At 39.5% G+C, this 27,147-nt stretch overlaps 1 protein-coding gene across 4 annotated transcripts; it reads left to right on the top strand.

The window, feature by feature from the left end:
• Nucleotides 1–1,251: 1,251 nt before the first annotated feature.
• On the top strand, nt 1,252–27,147 carry ptdss2 (phosphatidylserine synthase 2). Of its 4 annotated transcripts, XM_085282803.1 has the most exons (14): nt 1,534–1,698; nt 2,207–2,539; nt 6,232–6,333; nt 10,809–10,891; nt 15,018–15,085; nt 15,739–15,873; nt 17,443–17,493; nt 17,738–17,851; nt 18,648–18,766; nt 18,861–18,975; nt 19,722–19,867; nt 20,848–21,033; nt 24,052–24,215; nt 24,950–27,147. In XM_085282803.1, the coding sequence occupies exons 2-13, from the start codon at nt 2,334–2,336 to the stop codon at nt 24,203–24,205; spliced, it is 1,479 nt and encodes a 492-aa protein (XP_085138929.1). In that variant the 5' UTR covers nt 1,534–1,698; nt 2,207–2,333; the 3' UTR covers nt 24,206–24,215; nt 24,950–27,147. The 4 variants fall into 4 exon arrangements, with proteins under 4 accessions (XP_085138927.1, XP_085138929.1, XP_085138925.1 ...); XM_085282801.1 differs by lacking the exon at nt 1,534–1,698 and adding an exon at nt 1,252–1,356 and having other exon boundaries at nt 24,052–27,147; XM_085282799.1 differs by having other exon boundaries at nt 24,052–27,147.

The raw sequence follows: 27,147 nt of genomic DNA, 5'->3' as shown, positions 1-27,147 counted from the left end.
TATCTTTAAAGAAAGTGTCGTCAAAACAAAGAATGAGCTGCCTAGTTAGTTTAAAATATCCTGTTGTATAATATTATATAATAAGCTAAATTATTCAGGTCCTCTTATTTACAAGTCAGTACCTTTTACCCATTACTAACCCCTGCATAATGTTTGTGTAATCACTGTAAGTATTTTTCATGCTACCCTTATCTGATTTTTACGGCTTCACAAACGTATTAAAGTATGTTTAAAAAGAACAAAGAAAAAAGAATATATACAAAATAGAGGGATTGTTAGTTTAGTTTCAATAATAACTGAAAACATAAAGTTCAGAACAGCTTTCCCACCTTGCTTTTTCACCTTTGGCAAGATCTCTAGTTACACAACACATAATAATAGCTGCCATGTGCAGTCAGGTATGTTGAGAGGGACGTCTTAAGGAGGAGCTTCTGTTACGATCCTGAACTAAAAAAAACTCGGTGAGGACGTTTTAGCAAATATTATACCAACCTCACTGTGGCAAACTTTTAAAAGTTTCTGTAACAGCTGTCAGAGAACAGACAGTACAGGCACATGTTAACATCTTGGCAGACTGCTCCATCTACGGGTATGTTTACACCACATTGATTAGTAGAGACAAGATCTTGTGTATCAGGCGCTAAAGGTCCCAATTAAATCAAAATATTTAATTGGGACCTTTAGCAATAATAAGTATGATAATAATAATCAATAAAAGTATGAGCTATCGGATAGTAAACCTGCAATTTCAAGAAGGTCAAAAAAGGAAACATATTGTTTAATAAGTAACTGACTATTAACGTCAGAGGTGAGTATTATAAACACTATTTGTGGAAATTGTGGAAAGTTGTTTGCATTTTATGCTTCTTATGTTTTTCACTGACTTTATGAATGTAGTGCTTCACGTCATCAGAAAGTCAGCGCAGTTGAGTTTTACTGAATAATCTGGCAATGATTTTGTATGCTCTCTGAAACAATTACGCATATCATTTTGTCATATGAAAAACAAAACTAAAAAAAAAAGTTTGCTTTAAATAATAAGTACAAACACCATTTTGTTTATTTATATTTAACTGATTATTTAAACATTTCTGTATGCAAATAACGTCACTTTTAAACTAGGCGGAAATGACGACATACCAAATACCCATATATAGCACTAGCCAAAACAATGCGGTTTTAATAATAGTTTTATAGTCTAACCAAGTTAACAGTGCCGTTTTTTGCAGTTACTTGCATTAAAACTTACTGTTACTGCGAAATTTCTAAAACTTACCATTTACTTATCAATATTACATGTAAACGGATTAACTAAACCCGCCAAATAGGTCAGGCTATCAATGTGTTATATTTACGGTAAGTAACGAGAGTTTAACTTCCGAATGAAATATTTGTATTTCAAAATAAGATTGCGTCAATGTATCGCATCGTAGAGAACTTTGTTGGTGAAACGAATAAACCGGAAGCCGCTTGATTGCTCAACCACACACCGGCGCTTTCGCTATGCCCACGTGACGCGCGTAGACGGTAAGGTAGCTGATGCGGTTTATCTGTTAGTAGTATCAATAAAGACGGGCTACAGTAATACACCAGTATACTTCATTTGTTCCTCTGGTTCTTTTACTTTTATACAAATGTAGCTTTTTCTAATGGCAAAATACATTCGGACTCCGGTCAGTAAGCCCGTAAATTCAGCTGGTAAGTAATGTTAGCTTGATTATTTTCCCGGCAAGGAATAGGTAGCTAATCAATAATGGCATAAGTAATTACGGTTTTGCCTTGATTGGTTAATTGATAAGGAGCTTGTCAGTCACCGCAGTCTCGCTGGCAAGGTCAAACTGCTACAAATAGCTAACGCAGTTCACCAAGCTGCCTTATATCAACGCTACGCACCCATCGAAGTGCAGGCACAGTGATTTTGTTTACCGTGTAATACCCCACCCACCAACCCCTCCTCTCCCCAGTGGGCATGTGGGAAAGTGGTCGCCATTGCTGACACATAGAAGTGTTACTCTGAAGGTTATGTAGAAATGCTTTAAAATAAGTAGGCGGTGTCAAACCTGACTCAATTGCATTTCTCATCTGCATGTGAGTGCGGCTGTCCGTGCCGGGCAGGTCAGCTCAGCAGCAGGGCGTGATTTTCAGGTTATTCTCCCCACCCTTCAAGTGTCGCCCTGGTAACGTTCATTTCCCCCGACCACCACAGGATGCTGACAGCCACTTGGGTGGGGCTGACGCGGATGACAGTAGACGGGAGGAAAGCTCAGGGATAAACCAAAGCGCACGGGATCAGTTTTTTTAAAGCAGCGCAGGGCGGCTGGTCGGTGAGAACCATGACCAAGCCGGAGTCGAAGAAAAGCGGCGTGGCTGCGGGCAAGAGCGTCGGCGAGCAGGTTAACAACGGCTCCGTGGATCCAGCGTGTCCGGATCAGAGCACAGCGATCAAAGCCAAGGTGATGAAGCAGACCTCCAGGGAGAATCTGCACCGGAGAAACACAGAGTGCGAAGTCTACGACGACGGAACCAACACCTTTTTCTGGTGAGTGTTTGTGTCGGTGTCAGTGCAAGTTCACGGCTCCTGCAGAGATAGAAGGGGAGGAAACATTTGTTAGTTGACAGCAGGGTGTAATATGTGCTTCAAGGTGAACTGAAAGACAGGCCCAGAGCGACCTCCATTAATGACAGCAGATAATGTGACCTTGCTGTAAATGCCAGGTCAAACTGAAATGTTTGTTGTTGTTTTTCCATCCTGGTGCAACTATTCCAGTAAACATGATCCACTAAATGTCACTTCTGGAGGTGTTGTGGGGTTTGCAGTGTTGTCATGGATGCTCACATTGCACATCCAAACTCAGGGCTCAGATATGACACTTGAGAGATTCTTTGACATTCACAACAGATCTGAAGATGTGCCAGGTATAATACCTGTCCTGCAAAGTGTAGAAATGAGCACATACTTCATTAGCCTTTCCTAACACCGCATGTTTTATTTCTCACTACGTAAACAAAAGTATGTATGAGCCAACTAAAAAAGAAAAAAGCATGCACAATGGGAATACCACACGCATGTTGCAGGACACGGGTTTCGTTATGATATGCTATGCAGCTAGTTTGGAAAAGTGACATTCTCTTCTGCAGCCCTTTTTAATTTATAGCTACGTTAGCTTTCCAGCCTGTCACTCGAGGAATATTTAAGCTTCTCTGAGTGTCTGTGCGGTTTTCATTTCTGCTTTGTGTACAAAAAAATATGGATTGAATAAGAATCTGCTAAGCTATCCAATATCATTGACAGCAGAGGAGACTGGTCCTCCCAGTGGGAACCTTAATGAGAATTTCTCATTACTGTGGTACGGCCTTGGCATCAGATTTCTGTAGTGAGGTGGCTAGTGAGGAGCTAAAATACCTTTGTCTGTTGCAGTTATGAAAATACAAGAATCTTGTTTTTATGTGGATTAATAATCAGGGTCACTTGTCCAGAACAATATTGACAAATACATGAGGGCAGGGTTGCTGTATTAGACTGAACCTAAACCAGGTTTTACCCACTTATGTGGCAATTAAATGTGTCGGCAGTCATCCAGATGCAGTCTTACGACGTAGCATTGTAAAGTTTAGAGTTTTACAAGGGCTTTTTAGCGGTTTGCTTTAGGGGTCAACATAACAACAGTGTGTGGGTGTTGTTGATTGCATCCTGAATTTTTGCCGTCTAGTATTACATACATGAACGCATTAAAAAAACAAGAACGGAAAGTGGTTCTTCCTGTGAGTCATTTGAATTTACATTCTGCAGTTATTTGTACGATTGAACCTTTTTTGTGGAACATTTTCAAGTGCTGACTGCAGATGATAAACCTGCATGTATGAAGCAGGTTAGGAAAAAGATGGCAGTTGTTGGTGTATTTCCAAGTGTGTAGGTGGTAGGGCACCACATGGACTCTGTCTCCCAAGGGTTCAGAGTTCATAGTAGAAAGCTGTATGGCAGCAGCTTTTGGTTAAAAATGGTATTCAGCCTGCATCACTGGCACAGGAAGGAACTGACAATGGCAAACTCTTTTTTTTTTTTTTTTTTTTTTGGTAAAGTTTTAATATGCCTTATAAAGAACTCGGACTTATTAAATGTGATTGTGCTGGCGTTCCACTTTTATTTTCCCTTAAACTGATTTAGTGCTGAGGCATTTCAAAATAATGGCAGTTTTGTTTACACTGGTTTTGGCAAATGTTTAATTAGATGAAACTGACAAGAAGACGCATTGTATTAAATTGTTAGTTTGTCTCTGCTTGTCATTAAAGTCGAAGGCTATTTTAATCCAATTTCATCCTTAAATCTAGACTCTGATTAGTCATGAGGCTGGCATAAAGCAGAATCTTTTCTTCTGTTTTTTTTTGTTTTTTTAAATCTTAACTTCAAGCTTAGAGGTGCACTTTGTTTCTAAGCTTAGCTGGTTGCTCTGTTGCACAAAACCAGTATTTCCGCTGCACCTTTCCACTCTTGGTGGTGTATCGTTGTCAGCGAAGAGAGAAATCATGTCCTCCCCCTGTGGCTCCAGCCAAACAGGTTGGATAAGGAGGTGGAACAGGAAAAAGGCTGACAATACCTGGTGTGCTGTCTTGCACATCAAGCTTCAGCCAAAAGAAATGTGACTCAAAGTTGGCACTTTATTATTTTTAAAAAACTTCTTACAGAATCGCTATACCTCACTTTCAGGTACCCTTTAATTATTTTTTTCTTTTAATCTAAATTCTCAGAGCAGCACATTGCCTCTGTAGTTTTAGATTAGATAGATTTATAAAGTATATGTCGCTTGGCTGTTTACCCCAAAATATTAAGGCTACTGCAGCTGGTGACCCTTTCATTAATGAGAGGGCTGGCAGGAATAAAATACACTTGCTATAATTGTTCTCCACAGGTTTAAAACTTGAGGCGTGATGGCATCTGTCGTGTAAGATGTGTTATGATTGACATTTGGTTGTCACACGGTTTTGTCTTAGCTTATTACAGATATTTAGGTATTCACATAATGGTTAAGTAACAAAAAAGGTATCGTACAAATGTTTCCTGTAAGTGCTTTGTAACTAGTACGAGTAACACTCAGATCAGTCATTGGTACACACTGTCATGTAAACAGGTCGACACCAGTGTTGATTGTGTTGATTGTTTTCTATTTACTTAAGCTTAACAGTTCACCTACATGTTGCATGTTTGGATGCTACTTGGTGTCAGGGTATATAACCCATTACTTTGGGGTTTTAACCAACAGACAAAATGAGTTTTAAAGATATCTGGATTAGCTTTATTCCCAGAAATCCCTCCTCCCTAATGAATACTGGCTCAGTCCACCTGCAGCCTGATCAGCGTCAACATTCCAGGAGTGATAAGGAAACTCGGTGACTCTGCCACTGTTCTCAGCAGTCACCCCATTTGTCTTTCTAGAACTTATCAACTGTTATGCACTTGTCAGCATTCCAAATACCATTCAGGTCCTTTTGTCTATTTCTAATCGAGAAATCTCCCATTATATAGCGTGTGTTCTCTTGACCCTGACATTATCGTAAAACTTTGCCCTGTCAGCTGAGGTAAATACCTCAGGTTGCGTGGACGTATATCTAAACAACTAGAATGTCACACCACAGAGGCCAAAGTATGTTTGCTGACATGGGGTGATGGAAGATACAGCTTGGGCCTGTAGCCAACAACATGGCTATCAAACTCCAGCTCACCTTGTCTGCCAGAGCATACAAATTCTGTTGTTTAAACAGACCTGATATAAAGCTTTTCCATCCACTGTCAGGCACAAGACATTTGATGCAAAAGCTATTTTTGACTTCAAGTTAAAGAAAGGTTTGAACTGAAGCTTATCACAAACTTTGTAACTATTTTTAGCTGTAGCAACTCAGTTTCCCAACAGATTTCATCTCCTATTTTGTCCTTGATTTACCCCTATATATGCCTTTTGATATTTGGAGGCAACAAAGATGTTTTTAGCAACGAGCAGATTTACGTTCAGATTTGTTTAGACCGTTCCAGTGTTGTAGTGTTATCTCAGTGTTGCTTAACGTTGTCTCATGGTGATGTCAGACAACATCAGCCTATCTAGGGTTTTTTTTGGTTGTTGTTGTGGGGTTTTTTTTGTTTTGTGTTTTTATGTCCTGTGCTGACTGGTATTTGACTTTCCTGTTCTACAAATGGTACTCTCGTCCTTCTCTCTGTCCTTTCCCCCACTTTCACTGCAGGCGAGCCCATACTGTCACAGTGCTGTTCATTCTGACCTGCGCTCTGGTCTACGTCACGCTGTTGGAGGAGACTCCTCAGGACACGGCCTACAACACTAAAAGGTCAGTAGGTTGCATTTCTCCTTTCCTCAGTGTCACCAAAGCCAAAACACTCCAAAACTCAGGCACCCAAAAATCTACTTTAACCCCAGGAGGCTTTTAAACTGAAGCTTCATGATATCATTTTTGCACCAGTTTATGTAGAGAGAGAGGGAGAGAGAGAGATTATTTTATTGGTAACTAGCATTAGGAAATTTGTGTTTGGTCATTTTGTTGTAACAATGTTTGCTGACAATGCATCTTATACTGTTTGTTTCCCCTTAAATGGTGCCACAATTTGAAGCAACAAGCATTTGTGGGTTGAGCAGCTGAGTTAAATATGCAGGTTGTGACCATGGAAATAAAACATGCCAATCTTCTCTGCCAATCCCAGACAGCTTATTCTGCTACTGAATCTTGTTTTGAGTTTCTGGAACGCCGGATGCTGCTAATCAGATGCCAATAATGGATCGTGCTACAGCGGTCTGTTGGTGTCTTCATGGCACAATTGACTGATCTGGATAGGGCCGTGCCACAAGGCAATGTCAAGGTGATGTTCTGCAAAACCAAGTCTCCTGATTATTTGGACCTAGTACCATCTCCAAAGTGAAGTTCCATATAATGCGGGATATTATATGGAACTTTACCATTGTGTCGGCCCATTGTATATTTAACAACTCATTTAAGCTTTACTCGCTGAAAGTCTTGGAAATTCAGTTCCAGCTAACCAGCTAGCTACAGCCCTTCCTACCTTGTGTTTTCCCTTCTGGCTGGGTCTTGAACTAAGTTGCTATTGTGGTCATCCTCCATGTCATTCTGCTGCTTCTGCAGAGGGCATCTCTTACATACTTTTATCTCCGTTATAGACTGCAACTGGCAGCAGCAGCTCTTCTTCTGTTCTGGAGATGGGCTATGAGTCAGACAGTCTAACTGGAACAGCAGCAGGTGCAGACTGCTGAGGTTTGAGTTCATCTGCTTCGTGAGGAACAGCACATTTTATTGCTCAGTTTTTTTGTCACGACACACTTGGAGAATAGATCAAATCTAAATGTGGGGGTAACGCCGCAATGCAACCAACCAACCAGTAGCTACTCTGATTTTTTTTTTTTTTTTTTAAACAACATTTGGAATAAACCACTTATTTCCTATAAACATGGGCAAGGAGCAAAAGTCACCATTTGAGATGAGTCACTAGCCTTTACAGTCACACTCACCTTGAGCTTACAAGGCCATGTATAAAACAGTCATGGCCATGAAAAGAACACTATAAATACGAGTTGAGCATTTAGCAAGTAGATTTAATGGGTTTTATTTAAACTTTGGAGAGAAATATACATCCAACTTTATCACGTTTATTAAACCACAGAGACTTGGATAAATGCCAAATTATTTCAGTTTCTTTTATTACTGCAAACTACAGAAAGTTGCAGAGCGACTGCTGGAAGTTGTGCCAGCTACTTTGTGCTTCCTGGTAGGAAAAGGCAGGTAGGAGTAGGAGGTGCACTAAAGCAGTGTTCCTATGGGAATACATAAGCTGTTGCAGAACTTGTTTTTCTTGTGGCTAAAGTTTTTTTTTTTGGAGCTGTTGCCATGCTGCTGAATAAATATGGAAATGATCAGACCTGTCCCTGATAGTGTTTGTTATAGCTTCTTGTATTTCAAACAGGGAGATTTAGTCAAGGCAAGTTTGCATGTGGCTTAAAACTCCCATTTACGTGTGTTACAGCTAAAAATCTGTGACACAAAGCAGGGTTATAGTTAGTTGTTCTTACTTTGTACTTAGGTGTATTGAGAAGGTCAGGCATAAAACAGGCTCTATCAGTGATGTGTGTTTGCGACAGATGGGGTGATTTGTAGGTTGCATTTGTGTGGATGCTCCTTAACAGGATTTGCTGCCATCAGCGTAGTCTGGCTCCTTGGGATAAATACCCTAAGAGCTTCACCCTGGAAGCGGAGCTCACTCTCAGGCACTGCTTGGTTACTCCTCAACTCCCAGTCAACCCTGCAATCCGGGACCACTCTCACTAGTTCACACACAACTTCACTTTGTGTGTTGTATTCTTTGAACACACATTCATTTGATTCCAGACTCAAACAGCGAAGAAATTGATCCCTAAATCTCACATGCTCATGCTCCTACGCTTGTTGGCTAGCACGCACTGTAATCCCATTGTATGCTCAGTCTTTTAAGCCTGCTCTGTTTACTTGTAAGGTCAGGACAGGGTCCTCGTCTGGTCTAGAGATGGCACGATACCACTTTTTTATGTCCGATACCGATATCATAAATTTGGATATCTGCCGATACCGATATGAATCCGATATAGTGTTTTTTAATCAACAAAACTGTTTTTAAAATATCTTTCTGCATTTTGTATAAGTTCATACTCAAGTTTAAAACAACAACTACACTAAAGCTATTCTGTTATACCTGTATGCAAAAAAAAAAAAAATTTCATAGTTCAGCAACACTGATCAATCTAATAAACTTAAACCTACTCCATCCTCCCTATTCTGGTATTTTAAAGAGTACTTAGCATAAATATTAAGCAGCCTAACTAATAGGGTTCCAACTCCCAGCAACAACAAAAATAAATAAATAAAAAATAGGGAACCACCCCTCACGCGCCACCTCATGATGCTTAATCGACGTAATCAACCTTAATTTGATGCAGTGTGAAAAAAAAAATACACAGAAATCAATTCTTTTTCAAGAAATATTAAATAGATTCAACATCTTTCTTCAACAGAATTGCAGACTGCACAGATGGTACCTTCCCAAAGGAAAAAGTACTATAGCTTACTAGGGTATATTAGACTTAACAGTTACTATATACAATAATGGACTTCTATACATTTTACATCAGATTAAAACTTTGGGTGTAAGATTCAGATAAATATTAAATAATTAAAAGCTCGACATTTTAAATGAGAATAAGAAAGAAAAGTGTGTCTTTGTGCCCCCTTTTCCCTGTTAATGCCCTATTGGCCCCCCTGGCTAAACTTTCCTAGATCCGCCCCTGCACAGTTACCAGCCGTCAGCTACGTAGAAAAAGATCCTGGAGTAGAAAGTAATAATAAATAAATTCTAACAACAGCTGATCAAGCTTAAACGTGCTGCTGTTGTTCAGCCGCTGGTTTCCTCTTTCTGGTGCAAAGTGGGCCAAAAGCAAACTAGAGTCACGGACTCGCGACAGAAAAGCCGATCAGCTGATCGTTAAGCAGTTTCATGATTGAAGTAGCAGCAAGAAGAGGCAGTCGGTTAAGCTTAACGCAGGAATGCTTTACAAACATTCAGAGATGGACTTACACACTTGCTTTACTTCTCTCGGGGATAACTTTGTCGGAGATGAAATGCCGGGTTGCTAGCGAAGCTCCAAATGCTATCCAGACCACCGACAGGTCCCGCATGCCACAGCCGCTCTATCACGTGATGCATACTGCTCCGACGTGCTAACGTTCTGAGGTGAGTTACGGCGTGTTGCAAGTTTTGTGAGGTGCTTTCGTGATATTTAATGGATCGGATTACATTTTTTATTTTTCTCCGATATCCGATCCAGTAATTTAGGTCAGTATCGGACCGATACGTAATATCGGATCGGTCCATCTCTAGTCTGGTCATCCGGTTTTCAGAGCTTAAATCAACAGCAACTTAAGCTCAACTTGGCTGGTCTTAGCTGGTTCTTAATAAACACAAATGAAGTTGTAATATTGAAATAGAAGCAGTAGACCAGACCTCCAGATTCAAGTTATTTAATTATTAATTCTCCAAGCCATTATGCTCCCATTCATGCCTTGTCTGATTGATCTGACATCACAGATCTTAAAGGTTTACGGGGTTGAAATGCTGAGACTTGTATGTGTAGCTGTAATAAAAGCCTTCCGGCCCCTTTGAAATGCATACTGATTTTAATTGAAGTTACAGTAATGGACAAACACAATTTGACTGAGCTAATAAACACAAACAGGTGAACTTCATGTCTTTATTGAACACGCTGGGTGAACATGTTGAGCCATCGCCCTTAGATGTGTCCTGTAGCTACTTCTGAGACTTGAACAGTGATGTGGTGGAATTGTAGGCCATTCTTCCTACAATGCTGTGAGTTCATCAATATTTCTGATTGCTTTAAAAAGCCTATTTAAGGCATTGCCTGACATCTCAATTGGGTTAAGGACAAGATTTAATTTTTCTCACATACTAATTTGTTTTGGGTAAACACTTACTATCCTTTTGTTTTTCCTTCAGACACAGAGCTGGACCCTTTTTGTTACACAGGACAAACAGTTTTTTCTATTTACCCACATTCCAGTCTGATATCTGTAATTTGAATGTTGGATTCCAGGTTTTTGGAGAAGTAGTTCGCATAGAGGTTCACTTTTTTCCTAGTGTAAAGACATGAAAATAGGCTGTTTGTTTGTTGGTGGTTCAGTAAGAACATGTATGAGGAATTGATACAGAAGTCTTTGTGATTCCAATGAATTCCCAAATGTGTGTCCTCTAGGGGTATTGTGGCCAGCATCCTGGTGTTCCTCTGTTTTGGAGTGACACAGGCCAAAGATGGACCTTTCACCAGACCGCATCCAGGTATGAAAAGCACATTTATCACCAGGTTAAAGTAATTCATGTTGGATCTCTTTTTATATTGAGAATATAGCATAAGTTAACAAAGTTGGCACTTGGAAATGCAAGTCAAAGTTCATATTAAAGCCATGTAGTGCTCTTTTTATTGAACCCTGGTCTGTTTTATTACCTTTCATTAAATACTGGACAACATCCAGGATATGCCAGTTTGACATTTGTTTTGCCTCTTAAAGCTTCCAGATAAGTGAAATGATTGAAATGCTTTAAAACAAAGGTTAAAAGGGGATTGTGAAAACTGATTATATAAAAAATATGTTTGCATTAAAAGCAGCTGACAGTTGCGTCAGCAGTTCAGTCGGTAGTAATAACATTCTCATCCTCCTAATGGAAAATACACATCCTGGTTAGAATCAGCAGCTGATTGAAGACAGTCATCAATTTAAATGAGTTTGCAGACAGTACGGACGATCCCAAATCATTCATTTTTATGAGGCTTTAAAGCTCAGTGACTAATTTATAATGGGCTGTATGGTTCTAGTAAATAAACAGTGCTTTAGGCATTGCAGTGGCATTAGTCAGTGACCACTGAAAATGGCAGTTTGTGACAAGCTCACATCTGATACAGTTTTTTTTTTTTTTTTTTTTTTTTACCTTTTAATGTAATCAAACTGTTGGTAAGGTCTCCACAAAGAGGCTTTTGCTTGTGCCATGCAATCGAATTTATATGAAACATCTTTGATCTTGTCATCCAAGCGGGAGAGGATGGAAAGAGATGACATTTCATTACAATACAGATGCAGGGTTTTCAGGGCATATGCATGGGAAAAGGGAGAGAAAGCACAATCTGTTACTTGTCTGCATTATATGACACTGAAATGCAGAGCTGTTGTAGGACATGTGAAAAGCAATTGATTATGCTTGTACTAAAACCTGTTGCTCAGGTAGAAAAATCTACGTGCCTGACTGCAGCACGTAAGCTGTGGCAGTTGGATTTCTGCTCTAATGCTTTTGTAAACTTGCATCCTAACAGAATCTTTTCCTTCTTTAAATCTGATGCAGTTTGTAAAAGGTGCTACTATTTAAATAAGAGCACTCACAGCTTTTTAAACAGAGCTTTCATGCAGAAAACACTTAACATCTCCCGCACAACACACACACAACAGCTAACTCCAGCGGGAAAGGGAGGAAGGAAGGAGGGAAAACAGGGCGTGGAAGGCAGATGCAGCGACATGCTCAATACTGTCGGTTGTAGGTAGGCGTGAAGTGGTCGAGCGAGTATTTGACTGCATTACTCGCACCTTTGTGGGCTGTTCGAGGGATGTGGTTGTGTGTGTATGCAATTGCTTCAGTCTTTTGCTTGTTAATCCAGCAGGGTAGGTTCTGGTGTTATTCACATTACAGTTGGCTCTCCATAGAATACCATCATGGGAAAAAGACCCAGTAGGGTTTTTTGTTTTTTTTGTTTTTTTCCTCCTTCAGATTTAAAACCTGTAGCTCCTGCTGAATCACGGGCTGGGTGTGTCAAAGGAAACTGAGCTTGTGAATGTGAATCACCACTATAATTCAGCTCAATAGCAGTTGAAATAAAAGCACTCCTCATGTGGGACTTTAGGACTGAGATTGGTGTTTACCACAGTATATATCAGTCCTTTTACTTGATGTTTTATTTCTTAATGAAAATCAGTATCTCTGTCTTAAATCTTCAGAAACACATTATGACATTATGTGTATACTGAGGTAATTCAGGCAGATGTTTATTAGTGGAAATGAGCTAATGATTTGGGGTTGAACCAAATACCAGGACTAGGGATGGGTATCGAAAACCGGTTCTTGTTGAGAACCAGTTCCCACTGTTTCAATTCCTTGGAATTGTTTGCCATTTTTGCAAACGATTCCCTTATCGATTCCAGTCGCCCTGAATGACGTCACCACGTTGCGGAGCGTCATTTACCTGGCAGGAAACACGGCGGCTCAAACGCTCAAAAGTTTGGTTATACTTTACGAGAGCGGATGACAACAGGGCAACTTTCAATACTTGCAAAGTAGATATTTCATTTAAGGGAGGAAACACTACGAATATGCAAAAGCATTTGCTCACAAAACACACGATGACCTTAAATGAATGTCGTGTTTTTAATTCAGCTCCGGACTCGTGAATCTCAACCCAGCAGCAGCGGTAACGTTTGCACGTCCTCTCCCGTTAATGTGGCAGGTAAATAATCAACTAACAGTGCATATTATGTTAGCGCGATCTGGCTTATTACAAAACCTGCCATTACTGTGCATTTAGGTGACCATGATGAGAGAGACAGACAGAGTCTGGCTCAGATGCTGGCAGTTCTCGCTGCAGTCTACCAGTAGCGTTTCCTTTCAGGCCAGGATAGACGAATGTCACCGAGCAGTGACTAAGTTTGTGGTCAAAGGCTTGCCACAGCAGATGCCCCGATTTTCAGTAGTGAATGTGTTTAATTGTAGGCAGGGACATTACTGGATATTCTTGTGTAATTGCTACAGAATAATTTATGTTATACTTTGTTATTGCTACAGAAGAATGTTTATTTTATTATTTTACATTTACAATTTTTTTTCCCCGGGGACTCTGTGACACCCCATTGAAGAGCCGTGGGCTGTGGATCTCATAAGATCTCACTGTTGGGTAGGGATGGGTACCGGTATCCGGTGCCATCATGGCACCGGTTCTGACATAAACGGTAGTAACCAGACCGAAAAGCAGCGCACATTTCGGTGCTTTATTTCGGTGCTTTTTTTTCCTGAGCTGTGATACACTTTAGATTCTAGCCAATCATTTTACGTTTCCGAGGATAGTAGGCGGGGCCAGGTACGTACGTTCTTTTAGAGCAGAGCTACAGATTAAAAATGCCCAAGGCGAAGCGGTCAAAAGTCTGGCTGTACTTCACAGCAAAAGATGCAAACTCAGCAGCAACAAGTGCTTTAAGGTGATACTGTGCAAAGGAGGTAACACCTCAAATCCGATGAAACACCTGGCGACGCATAGCGGTTTTTTTTTTTGTTTTGTTTTTTTGTTTTTAAAGCCGAGAAATGCGCTGTATTTGATAGCTTGAATAGCTTAATGTTGTTCGTGTGTAATTTACGTTGAGTAGGCTAACCACGTTATTACATTAATGCATGTAAGGTGAACTAGCAAACATCATCATAGCTACATGCGGCTGTCCTCTTGTTTGATGGCAGATATTCCCTTCACCCTGGCCAAAAAGGCTAAAATGACCAAAGAAAAAGTGGAAAACAGTTAAACATGAGAGGTTTAGGACAAAGTTTGTTTGTTTTTTTTTGTTTTTGTTTTTTTTGTTTTTTTTTTCCATTGTTTAAGCACTGCTTCCAGCCAAGAATGATACCATATATGCCCCATAGCTGCAGAAAAGGCTAACATTGTTATCTTTTTACAAAAAACAGCTGAACATGAGAGGTTTTTGGACCAATTTTGTGTTCTCCATTCTTTAAGCACCGGTTTGAGCACCGTTTGAGCACCGGCACCGTTTCAAAAGTACCGGTTTGGCACCGGTATCGGATAAAACCTAAACGATACCCATCCCTACTGTTGGGTTTGTAAGGCCATGTTACTCCTAAATTTCTATCTTGTTCAAAGAGAAGATATAAAACAAAGTTCTAAGCTACTCGACCTTAGTGTTCTCCTTTTTTAAAAAGAATCGATAAAGAATCGAATCGTTAAACAGAATCGAAAATGGAATCAGAATTGTGAAAATCTTATCAATACCCATCCCTAACCAGGACCCCTAGCAGCTCATTTCTGTGTGTCGTCAGGTGCTCTTTTTAAATGTCTTTAACCAAAACCCACATTATACGTTTGTTTATGGTGGTTTTTGTTGGAAAACTAGTGGGAACTAAATGTCAAACTTGGGGCAGCAACGTTGAAGTTACGTAACTGGGCAGTAAAATATTAGTCTGGACTGAGTGTCAAATGTTCATAACTGCAGGGAATAGAAGTAGTTAGATTTGGAACGTGGAATGTTCAGCACAAATAGGAAATTGTCATGTAACGTTTTTATTATTTGTTTTTTCATTGTGTTTAAAAAACATAGTACTAATTTAGTTTGTATTAAGTGTAACTGATTTCTCTCTCTCGCTCTAGCTTACTGGCGTTTCTGGCTCTGCGTCACTGTCGTCTATGAACTGTTCCTCATCTTCATCCTGTTTCAGGTTGGTGTGGTGAGAATTTTGCTTCCTGGAAAGGCTAAAACATGTCAGATCAACACGTGCAATGCAAATTCTTAACTCATGGGAACTCTGTACACAATCACATGACAATTTTCCCTCCCACATCAAACTTCTCTTTTTGAGATTTCTACTCAGTGATTTTTATGACATGGGTTTTCTGGACGTTTGCTTTGACATTTAATTATAATCGTGGTCTCCAAAAAGAAGGCCAGATGGAGTCCATAAGTACTTCTTAAAAGTGTAGTCAAGCCTGGGCAAAATATCGGGCTCCCCCCCCCCCCCCCCCCTCTCCCACTATGATATGTCTGTTCCAGTCTCTGGTGCTTTTTCTGCTGTGATCCCTGGAAGTCTCTTTTCCCTCTCCCAATTTAATTAAATTGTCACTGAGCCAGGCCCTTCAGACAGCCCTGGACACTGTAAAAGAAGAAGAATAAAGGGGGGGGTTTATATTTAACCATCTACTTCCTGTTTGTAAAAGGATAATTTTAAGTTGTTGCTAGGTAAAAAGCAATAAAATTTTACTTTTATGCCACAGAAATCTGCCGTTAACTGAAGGAGGACACCATCTGATGTAGCCTGTGTAGAAATGTAAGTTCTGGTGGTGCTTGCTCTTATTCTTATCCTCCTTTATCCAGACGGTGCACGATGGACGACAGTTCATGAAGTACATTGACCCCAAATTGGGGGTTCCTCTCCCTGAGCGTGATTATGGGGGAAACTGCCTCATTTATGACCCTGGAAACACTACAGACCCTTTCCACAACATCTGGGTGAGAGAATGAATTTTTTTGCTTTTTATGTTACTTTTCTCTCCTGTGTATCTTTGCAGGTAGGAATGTTTGTAAGACTTGAATTTTTGATAGTATTATGCCGTTAAAAAAAAAACTGAGTAAGAAACAGGCCGCCTTCCTAAAAGTAAAATTTCTTGTCCAGTCATGCATTTATAATTTTGTGCATATTGTCCTCAATTATTGCTATAAGGAAGTGGCTCAGATACAGAAAAGAAATATGGCCTTTTGTAAAACTTCTCTTATCTCTTTTTCTTCTGCTTTATCTCTCTTTCATTCTCAAACACACACAAGAATACAGTTACTGTGGAGGTGTGCAGCAGCTTGAGTCTGGGGCAGATTACAGTCCATCAATAGAACCAGGCCTTCCTCTGTCTGCTGCCATGACCCAGAGCCCACCTCCACTAATAGTCTGATTTTGGCCTCTAAAACCCCATTTCTGTGAATGACTTTTTAAAATGTCAAATTAAAGCCACATATTTATCAATAAACTTTACTTTGGTTGTAGGAATTTTTAATACATAAAAATGTGTTGGGTTACTAAGCAGAAATAATATGATCCAAATAGTAAGGGTAGAACTGTGTGTTTAATTGCATTTTATTTGTGCTTCATGATGCCCAAAGAGGCTTTGTCCTGTTCAGTGACCCAGTACTCTCTGTGCTCATTTCTTCCTGTTTCCAGTGTGAACTAGATGCGATGCTTTATTTGAACACAGATGGTCTTATTTTAACTGTCCGAGCACAAATAGAAAGCAGCAGGACTTTTTAGAGCACAGGCTGTGTGTGTCTCCAAGCTCGCTTGCTGTTTTGGGTTATATCAGTGGAGCAGTGAAACTTAAAACAGTGCTCAATGAACTGAAATGCAGTTTGAAAATGTTAAGAAATGCACACAGTCACAGATCTGTGTTTTAATGGAAAGTTAGAAACCATAGGATGCTTATCATAATCCGCTACCAGTGTAATGCAACACATCTCCCTGTTAAATGGGCTACTTTGCAGTAAATATGGTGGATGGTTGGCACTGCACTCAGATGTGGAATTTCACAAATCAGTGGCTGCATGGTTATCAAGATCAGGGTTCTGGTGCCTACATGTGGCTGCTGGGATATAAAACACTGAAGGAGCAGTTGTGTGCAGTTTCTTACAGTGCATTGTATTTATGTGTAGATAAATGGAGAGCAGTCAATATACAGGCTTGGAGTGATTAATAATTGTTTGTATTGACAACATATAGGCTTTCTGGGAATGATATATTTGCATATTCTAAATGTCACTTTATAGTTTGCATCTGATTATGTCACATTTGATTTCTGATCTCCCTTTCTCATTTTCACATCTGTTTTTCTTTCCAGTTGACCCTAAAAACAAAAAAGTTATTTTTACCCCTCAGTCGTAAAAGGCTGAGAGGGTATTTGTTGGCACCCAACTTTAGAAATGCAATAACACGATCATTAAACACGATCAACGGTTTAATGAAAGGGCTTTTCACGTGTAAGATTTAGGGGCAAAATTGTAGTTGGGCTTGCTGTTAAACATCATTTGTCTCTGCAGGACAAGATGGATGGCTTCGTGCCAGCTCACTTTCTCGGATGGTATATCAAGGTAGGTTTGGAATTAGCTGTCTGACATGTTTCATAAAAGCAGTTGAGCGTGCTGTCCTCGCTGTTATGTACACATCACAGATTTAAATGGTTTGACTTTGCAATGATTACAGAGCACCTAGTCAATAAGTGCCAAGTGAGGTCATTCCCATTCTCGTGTGATCATTTATTGACAAATAAAGTTGCACCTTTTTTATTGTTTGTCTGTTATCTTGCTGACCTTCTCACACTCTATTTCCCTCCAGACTCTAATGATCCGGGATTGGTGGATGTGTATGATAATCAGTGTCATGTTTGAGTTCTTGGAGTATAGCCTGGAGCACCAGTTGCCTAATTTCTCGGAGTGCTGGTGGGACCATGTACGTACATTTGTGCTGTTTTCTTCTAATTACAAAATACTGTGTGACACACGTTGAGGTTATTTTGGTTGTTTTTTGTCTAGTTTTCTGAGTGAGTCTTTTGTAATAAGGCACAAATGGTAAGATCAAGATGTCTTCTCTTTAAAGTGTAACAGTGTTTACTGCAGATATAATCCTGCCTAATGTGGACATACTTTTTAAATGTGTCCATATTAGACAAGAAGTTTCTTTGAACCAAAGTGTGAATAGATAAAATGTTCAAAACAAGGATTGCATTGTAAATTTAAAAGTAAAATTAAAGGGTTTTACGGACATTTTGCAGAACACATTATATTCATCATGTGTTAAGTTGGGAGGTTCACAGATCTCTTGCTCGTCAGCACATTGATAAGTAAAAGCACAGAAAGTGGAAGCATGCGAGTGATTATTTTGCTAGTGATATTTGTAATGGCAACAAAGTGCTCATTTGTTTGCATGATAAGAACTTCATACCAGCAACTAACAAAGTGGTCTAATTAACAGAAGGGGTAGCTGGTAAAGCCAAGTGAGCACTGCTGGAAAGCAACAGGAAAAACTCCAAATATAAACAGACGGTATAGGTATTATGTAATTATAATCACGACTGTAAAGATAAATACTGCGATTGCTGTTGCTACTTGTTACACACAAAAAAACCTTAGTTATAGTAAATGTAAATTATATTCAAGGTGGAGGAGAGGTGTGTGATAGTTGGTTTGGAGGATTACTGCACCTCACTTACCCTTTTTTTTTTTTTTTTAATTGTTTCTCCATCTAGTGGATCATGGATGTGTTGGTGTGCAATGGTTTGGGGATCTACTGTGGCATGAAGACCCTGGCCTGGTTGTCAATGAAACCGTATCAGTGGCAGGGCCTCTGGAACATTCCTACATACAAGTATGACTTTATGAAAGACATTTCTTTGCAAACATTTTATGTTGGGCTTCTGTATTTGTTTATATTTAATGATATCTCTGTCTGTACTTGGCAGGGGGAAGATAAAGCGTATAGCATTCCAGTTCACACCTTACAGCTGGGTCAAGTTTGAGTGGAAGCCTGCTTCAAACCTTCGCCGCTGGCTTGCTGTGTTAGGCATCATCTTTATGGTAAGAAATGCTAACATGAAGGGAAAGCATTTGTCTCACTGCAGAAAATGATGACATCACCATGCAATAACAATGCACAGAAAGCGTAATGTATTTAGACTCTGATATATAGATAATACATGTTCATGGACTGGCCTAACCACTATATTGATTAATATATTGCTGATATATCTCTATCTGGATTTGTGACTATTGATAAACTGGATAGAGTAAAAGAAGAGATCATAGAAACACCCTTCAACCATGGTTTGAATGTTGGCGTTGCTTAGTTTGTCCGCCAGATGCCACTCTGCTACTTCCCTGTTAGCAACACATTGTAACGCTGAAAACATGACAACCACCTGATGTGAGCAGAGGCGGGTGGAGCATAAACATCAAATCCACAACTTGTGACAATCGATCAACATTAAGCTTAAACAGCACTATCCTGTCGTCTTAGAAAGGACTCAAATAACTGCACATAACAGACGCATAGGAAATGTGTTTCATGAATCGAGGAGAGAGGAAAAAAGATCAGATTTGTAATTCATCAAATATGGGCGTAGTTATGTTGGGCCCTATTTCTGTTTTTGGTTCCCTGTCTGACACCTGAATTAGTTCACGAAATGTAAAAGACTAGTTCTTGTTAGCTAATGGAAAAGAAAGACGTGCCCAACATGGACTGATTGTTGTAACTTTTTCTTTTCTGTGTTGTTTTTGTGTTCTTGGTGCTTCTAAATTAGATATTTTATCTCCTATCTCGCCAGTTTCTGTTGGCAGAGCTGAACACCTTCTACCTGAAATTTGTGTTGTGGATGCCTCCTGAACACTACTTGGTGCTGCTTCGTCTTGTCTTTTTTGTCAACGTGGGGGGCGTAGCCATGAGGGAGATCTACGACTTCATGGATGACCCGTGAGTAGCAATGTGCAGCTTTTCTTTTGGGAGTTGGACAGTTTGACCGGGTGTATAATAAAAGACTGTATGTGTTTTATACACACCGAATAAAGAACTTGTTGACATTCAGCACTGATTCAGTTTAGTCAAGTGTTTGCTCTTGAGTTTTAAACTGGTTATCGTAGTGCAAATTGAAATCAGAAAACTAGATAAGCACAGCAGTGAAGAAATGTGTGAGTCTTCTGTATACTATACACAGCAAAATTATTTAGTAAGAACACCATTCATACATACCAGCCATGAGCAAACATGTGCATTGATAAGAATATGGTTACTAGTAACAGAAACAGACAGAAATGTTTCGTTTTCTGCTATTTTTCCAGTGTTGGGTTAGTGTTGGAAGATATTTCTAGTGATTAACTGATTAAACCTGAGGGATTATAGTCTCATTAAAAATAAACTCAATTAAATATGTCCATGTATTCCATATGTATATTAAAGCCATTTTTAACTGTTTAAATACCAAATGAAGGGAAATGTGTGGCGCTCACGCACAGTGTCAGATTAGTTTGCCAAGTATGACTACCATTAGTGGACTTCTTTACTTGCAGGTTAACGTCGTCACAGCTGCTGTGCAGAATGTTGTTGGGAATTACTCTGATTGCATTCCAGTTCATTGTAGAACAGCCTACATACATCCATTCATTTGCTATAGCTAAGTACTGCAGTACTGTACTAGTTCTGTTTAACCAGTGTTGTCCACTAACAAAATTCGTATAATTACTCAGACTGTAGTATTTCTGGTAGACTAGAAATGGAAGTATCATTTAACTGTTGACTATTCACATGCATGGGTAGTGATAGAGTGCTGTGCGTTACGGTGTTACATCACAGGCATACATGTAACCAGTAAATATTAAAAATAAACCTAAAAAAGTAAATGTATCCTCCCTATTGAATAATTTTTCCATAATAACATTGTTTCATTTTCCTAACAGGAAGTTCCACAAGAAGCTCGGCCAGCAGGCGTGGCTGGTATCAGCAATCACAGTAACGGAGTTCCTAATAGTGGTCAAGTATGACCCCCACACCATCATGCTGCCCATTCCTTCTCTTATCATTCAGTGCTGGTTTTTAGGAATCCTCCTCATACTTATCTGGACCATGTGGCGGTTTTTCATCCGGTAAGTAGTGGGATGGCTTATTTTATTTATTTAATTGTTGTTGTGGTTGTTGTTTGTTTTGTGGTGGTTTTTTTTTTGGTTTTTTTTTTGTTTGTTTGTTTTTTGGGGGGGGGGGGAAGCTGAGGGTGACAAACAATGTTTGTTGAAAGGTAATGAAAGTCTGTGCTCTTCGTGTAAAAACAGCTAGGCTGTAAGGAGGAAAGATTTCAGCTTCTTAACCATTTCTAGCTTGTGTCTAGTAAACACAATAACTACATTGGGACCAAAGTCCAAAGTATCGCTCTGTTTTTCTATTTTGGTTCACTGGACATCGTGCAGTCTATTTGAGACAGGTCCAGTCTGCCTTTGGGTCGCTCTTCTCTTTTAAGTTATTGTTTTTGTGTGTGTCAGCTTTCTGTGGGTTTTCCACTGGTCTGTTTCATGTAGAGTCCAGTTATGGATCTGTAGAGACATCTTACATGCTAATTATAGAAAGGGAAGTTGGAAATTGGCAAAAAGCAGCTGTTTTCCAAATGAACTTTATACACTCATGCAGGAAAAGATGACAATCTGCTTCCATGCTGCTGTTTTGCACTTCACTTTTACTTTAAATGCACTGTTCATGGTGACTGATGAGGAAATACAGTTTAATTACAGTTTAAGAAAGATGTCTTCACACATCCAGTGTGCTCCTGTATTTGATTTAGTTATTCCTCATGAGCTCATGGAGTGTGTTCTTTTTCTTTTCTTTTTTGAAATGTAATTAAAAAATTTTTGAGCTGCCTTATCTTTACTGTGTTGTTAGGTGCAGCCTGCCCTGGCATGTTAGGCTTGTTGTCGGTTCTCCCCCCCCTTGCCTTTTCCCTCCCCTTCCTTACTACTTCCTGCTCTTGCTCAGCAATAATGCAGTAATGTCCTAGGTATAGGAAAAGTGTAGGGTTTTTATTTTCTTTGTTTGTTTGTTTCCACTCTTCTACCACATCACCATTTGGATCTATAATCATTATTAGAGGATCTATGAGATCCTCTAGAGAACGTCTGTGGTGAATTTTATCATCTTCATTTCCCTTCACATCATTTTTACTCTGTTCCAGTCAGTTTAGTGACGCTAGAGGGCATTCAGTTTGTGCTGACACTGTTTAAGTGAGTCAGGGCAGTGAAACCCAGAGGAACTGATACCCCCCACACACACACGCACACAGACACACACAGACACTAACCATCACGTGACAAGAGCAATGAGATCCGCTCAACCACTTCTTCTGGTCTACTAAAGACAAAAGTGTGCCATTATCCAGTTATTCTGATCAAAGTGATTTATTTTTTTTTATTTTTTTTTAACCGAGAACCTTAAGAATTTGCAAGCACTGTTTGACCCTATTGCACACTCCCAGTCTGTTACCTAATATGCTTCATTTAGTATGAGTGGACCGAGGCAAGTGCTGAGTGCATGTTTTGTTTTGAGGTGTGTAACTGCTTGGTGCTCTTCCATTAAGTGTTACAGAGGTCCTCATGAGGAGCATTCAAAATAATATTAATGTTAACAATAAACATAGTATCAATGATAAGTACTTTTTGTATGTTTTTGTGAAGTGCTTCCCAGAAACAGAATAAACTTACACGAAAAGAAATGTTAAAATGTATTTATATATCATTTAAAATAAGTTCAGTATCAAAAGAAAACTAAGATAAAGAGCCGAAGCGATCGCCTTTCATCTGTAAGCATGAGATGGACACAGTTAACGGGTTCCTGCCAGGGGATCTCAGACCGTGACCCGGTTGCTATGCAGCAGTTGAAGTACATATTCTGGAGTCAGGCGATGAAATGCTTTAAAAGAAATAAGTAAATCTTAAAATCGATTCTAAAAGTCATTAGGGTTGAAGTAATATGTTCACTTTTCCTGGTTCTTGTAGGAAGTCTTGTTGCTGCACAATCTGAGCACAAGCAGAAGTCTGTGTATTGATTTCTGATTGTTACCTGTTAAGAAACTATTGCATTAACCAGAGAGAAGGTAAAACTGAAAATGAACGTCACTGAAAACTCAGTGTTGATCATATCCTCGCATTATTCCTAAAAAATGAGATTAAAATCAAACAACACACCCAGATTTCTGGCAACTCGGTAAACTGGTAAAGTTGGTACTTGGATGCAGGCTGTCCAACCCAGATCTAAGAATTTTTGTTTTATTGGAGTTAAATTTTTTTAATAATAATAATAATAATAGTAATAATAGTAATAATAATAATAGTTATTGTTATTGTTTTTAAATGCACATATCTGTTTCTTGATGTTGGTTAAATAGTTTGTAAGGTTGATGAAACTTGTTGAACCTTACTGGGAAATGGAGCAGTGGGTTATCAGCATAGCAGTGAAACAAAATGTTATTTCACTGTATAATGTGGCCAAGTAGTAGCGTATATAATGAAAAAAGTATATTATTATTATTGTTAGAATGGCATCCAGCTTATTTTGGGACACACAAATGACATTTGTTGTCAAATACACAAAAGGTCCCTGCCCTCACCCTCAACCAGTGGTGGCAGATGTCTGCCCATCCCTGAGCCTGGATCTACCTTCCAGTTCCTTCCCACTGTCACCAAGTGCTTGCTTAAAAGGGGTCGTTTGATTTGGTTTTCTCTGTCGGTGGTCTTCTCTGTTTTATTCATTTTTCCCCCCGACCTTCCTAAAAGCAGGGATTTCATACAGACTGACTAATCGATTCCTGTAGTGATGGATTTATTTAACAAAGAGAAACTAGGAATTTTTATTATTCTCAAAAAGTAAGAAATGCAGCTCACGTGAGACTTTGAGAGCAGAGCTTTATCTTCTGTTTGTGATGTTTGTTAAAGTAATCAGCTGTTTCGTTTGTTTGTTTTTCTTTTAATATAATCCAGTGTATAGTGTAGGCGTAGGAATTATAACAAATAAACATTCTGTGAGAAAAGTTAGTGGACCAGAAACCATCTGGGAAGACATGACCCTCAGGGATGACGCACTATAAATAATGCGTGTGCTTTTTTCCTTCTGTCTTCTCACAGTGACATCACACTCCGCTACAAAGAGACGCGCCGGCGTAAACAGGAAGCCCCCGCTGACTGGGACCGCCCGCTGGGCAACGGCAGCACAGCCGCCCCCTCCGGTCGCAGCAAACTGAACGGCAGCTCCGAGACGCTGAGGCAGCGGAAGTCCTGAGAGGAAGCCGGTCAGTCACGCTGTCTGCAGCGAATGAAGGGGGACAGTGAGAGGAGTTGAGGAGAAATGTAACACAAGAAGACACTTAGAGGATGGACACATACTGTTCTTGTGCCTACATGAACCAAGTAGTTATATAACACAGGCAAGGGGGTGAAGGGGGCAATTTTCATTCGGTGTATGTGTAGTTATTGTCCTACTTCTGGTATTTACCTCATTCTGTTTCAAAGAACATTTGGTGGATTAACAGACAAGATAGTTTTGCATTAGTAATATATATTTTTTGAATGTTTGGTGATGAGGTGAATCAGTACAGAACTGGAAAGTAGATGTGACCAATAATTTTTCCATTTTCTCAACTGCACTTTGTCTTTAAAAACAAAAAAGCGAGAGAAGAAGAATGGAGGAGGAACATCTGCCACTGTAAATATGCTTAACCCTGTGTTGTGCAGTCATATCAGTGCAGGTGAGAAAAAGGAGAGCATTTAGAGGAGTTTCTGAAGGTGTAATGACTGATCTGGATTCTGTTCTACTATCCACTGCTATGCAATCTTCAGTATCAAACTGGGCGCAAGTAATGATAACAACACATGGCTGTTCAGTTTAGTTTAAGTGACACTTACTTTACCAGCTGATTCCTGATTCAATCTGACAGCTTACACTAGGTTTAGTCCCAGGTACATGATGTATTGTTTACATGTGGAAGACGATTGAAGCTTTTTTTTTTTTTCTTTTCATTTACAGTTCAGCGTTCATTCCTAGAAGCACTGAGCCTTGAGGGTTCTTGCTCAGGATCCTCCTTTAGTCACACACAAGAGGAAAACTGGTCAAAGCCTTTCTTTCCTCTCAAACTTTGTTCTTGACAAGAACAACAAGAATAAAATCAAGATGTACTATATTCTAGTTATTTAACTGGTGAAAATAATATACTTGGTGTCTGGGATATAGTTTGAGTGTTTGTTTGTTTTTTGTTTTTGTTTTTTTTTGTAGCTGTTTTCTTATCACTGTTATTTCTTTAGGGTAACTCGATGCTAAACACTAGATTCCTTTTTTGTGAAATGAGGTTCAGAGAAACCTGCAGCACTAACATCCACAACAGTCACATTGATGGGAAGCTGTGCTCACTTTTCCTCAGACTGTGACGCGTTTGTTCCCCGCAACAAAAAAAGGATAAATGGCAGAGATGTGGGTGTTCCTCTACACTTTTTACCATTTGTCACTTTAGAATTTAATATTCGATTCCTTTTATGCCAAACATTCTTCCAGTTTTACATTTTGGGGGTTTTTATGATTTTTTTTTTTTTTTTTTTTTTTTTCTTTCTTCTTCTTCTCAGCTTTGCGAGGGTCACCATATTGCACATGCAATCAGCCAAAGCTTAAGATCTGGTTCTTGCTAAAGCCATAAGTACCATCCACCATGAGGTACCATGCACCTCAAACTGCTCGTTTTGATTCTTTCTGAGTTTCAGCATCGTCAGTGTCTGCGTCTAGTTATAGTGTTACAAAAGGTCACCTGGAGGTCAGGCGGCTAAAACCAAATTCACCTGTACAGCCACGATTACAGCTAAAAAGTCCTAATTATGAGGAATTGTCTTAGTTGCTTTTGATCTGTGTCGGTGACAGCTGCTAAATGTAGAGCTGCCACGATTAGTCAGCTGATAATGAATTCATCCTGAAAACATCCCATCACTACTTGCTTACACATTTTCTTAAAATGATCAGCAGATTAATCTGATGATGAACACAAGTGTTAATTGCTGCTCTAGTGAAACATGAAAGTGTTTCAAAATAAAAAATAAGCTTTACATTAAAATTATTTAGGTGGTCAAACTGAAAAAGCTGGAAATATCAGCATGTTCCAGTTTCACTCCAAACTCTCACTGTTACCAAAACATTGCGTGCGTGTCCTGTGACTATTGGGGTTCAGTTAAATCTGTGTTCCTCACAGTGTCCCGGTGACTCTGTGCTACATAAATGATATCTGTGAAATGAGATCCAAATTCTGGTCTGTTTTTAGTGAGGCTGCAGTCGTTTTCTCGTGAATGTAATCCAGCAGATTCAGATGTTCAGATTAGAGGGTCACAAACACTAAACTGAACATTGATTCTGCAAGGCTGCACCTCCTGCCGCAACATTTAAACCACTGGGATGCTAATAAGGTCTTCTTTGGGTCTTGTGGGTCCTCCAGTTTGACCTTCTGAGGGAGGCCCCTGTTTATGGGGGAAATGTTTAGTTGGGAAGTACATGATGGAGTTACTTATGGATGGACTCAAGGGTTTCCCAGCAGACAATTGCCTTGTAACGTGACCGATGTTAATCACTTCACCTGTCAGTGGTTTGAGTGTTGTGGCTCTTGCTCTGACTGCAGCGATTTCTGTGTGAATTTCAAACTAATGTTTAGCTGATATTTCAGATTTTGTGCTTATTTAACCTGTGCTGTGCTAATTCGGCTGCTTGAGGGTTTTTTCTTTTCTTTCCTTTTCTCTATCAGATACTTTCAGACACGGGCTGGGTATCCACTGTGTACCTGTGTTCGTGCCTCGAATTGGTCAAAGCTGTTTTTTGTTTGAAATGAAAACTTAAACCCAAGTTATGAATTTGCACATCAGCTCTGCATTAGAAACAAGTGAATTCTAAAAAAAATAACTTTAACATGTAGAAGCAGTGTGGATCAAAGTGGGATAAAAAACAAAAGAACAAAAACAGGAACTTTAGTGTTTGCGGTTCAGTTTAGTTTCACTTGCAGCCTCATGGGGGCAGTAGATGCCTCGTTATCTCTGCCCTGTGCAGTCATGTCTCCTGGAGATTGATCATTGACTGCTTGCTGTAAATGCCATTTTCAACTTGGATTGTGTAAATGTGAAGATGTTGATCATAAAAAGTGAATATGCTGCTGCAACACGTACTTTTATAATGTTTTCAATAAAATAATAAAAACTGAA

Source organism: Mchenga conophoros, linkage group LG7, assembly GCF_057382185.1.
Source record: "Mchenga conophoros isolate Kocher_MC1m ecotype Shallow Benthic linkage group LG7, M_conophoros_male_GT1.1, whole genome shotgun sequence".
In the NCBI taxonomy this organism is placed as follows: domain Eukaryota; kingdom Metazoa; phylum Chordata; class Actinopteri; order Cichliformes; family Cichlidae; genus Mchenga; species Mchenga conophoros.
The sequence above is the reverse complement of the archived record's forward strand: the minus strand, read 5'-3'. Positions and strand labels throughout refer to the sequence as shown.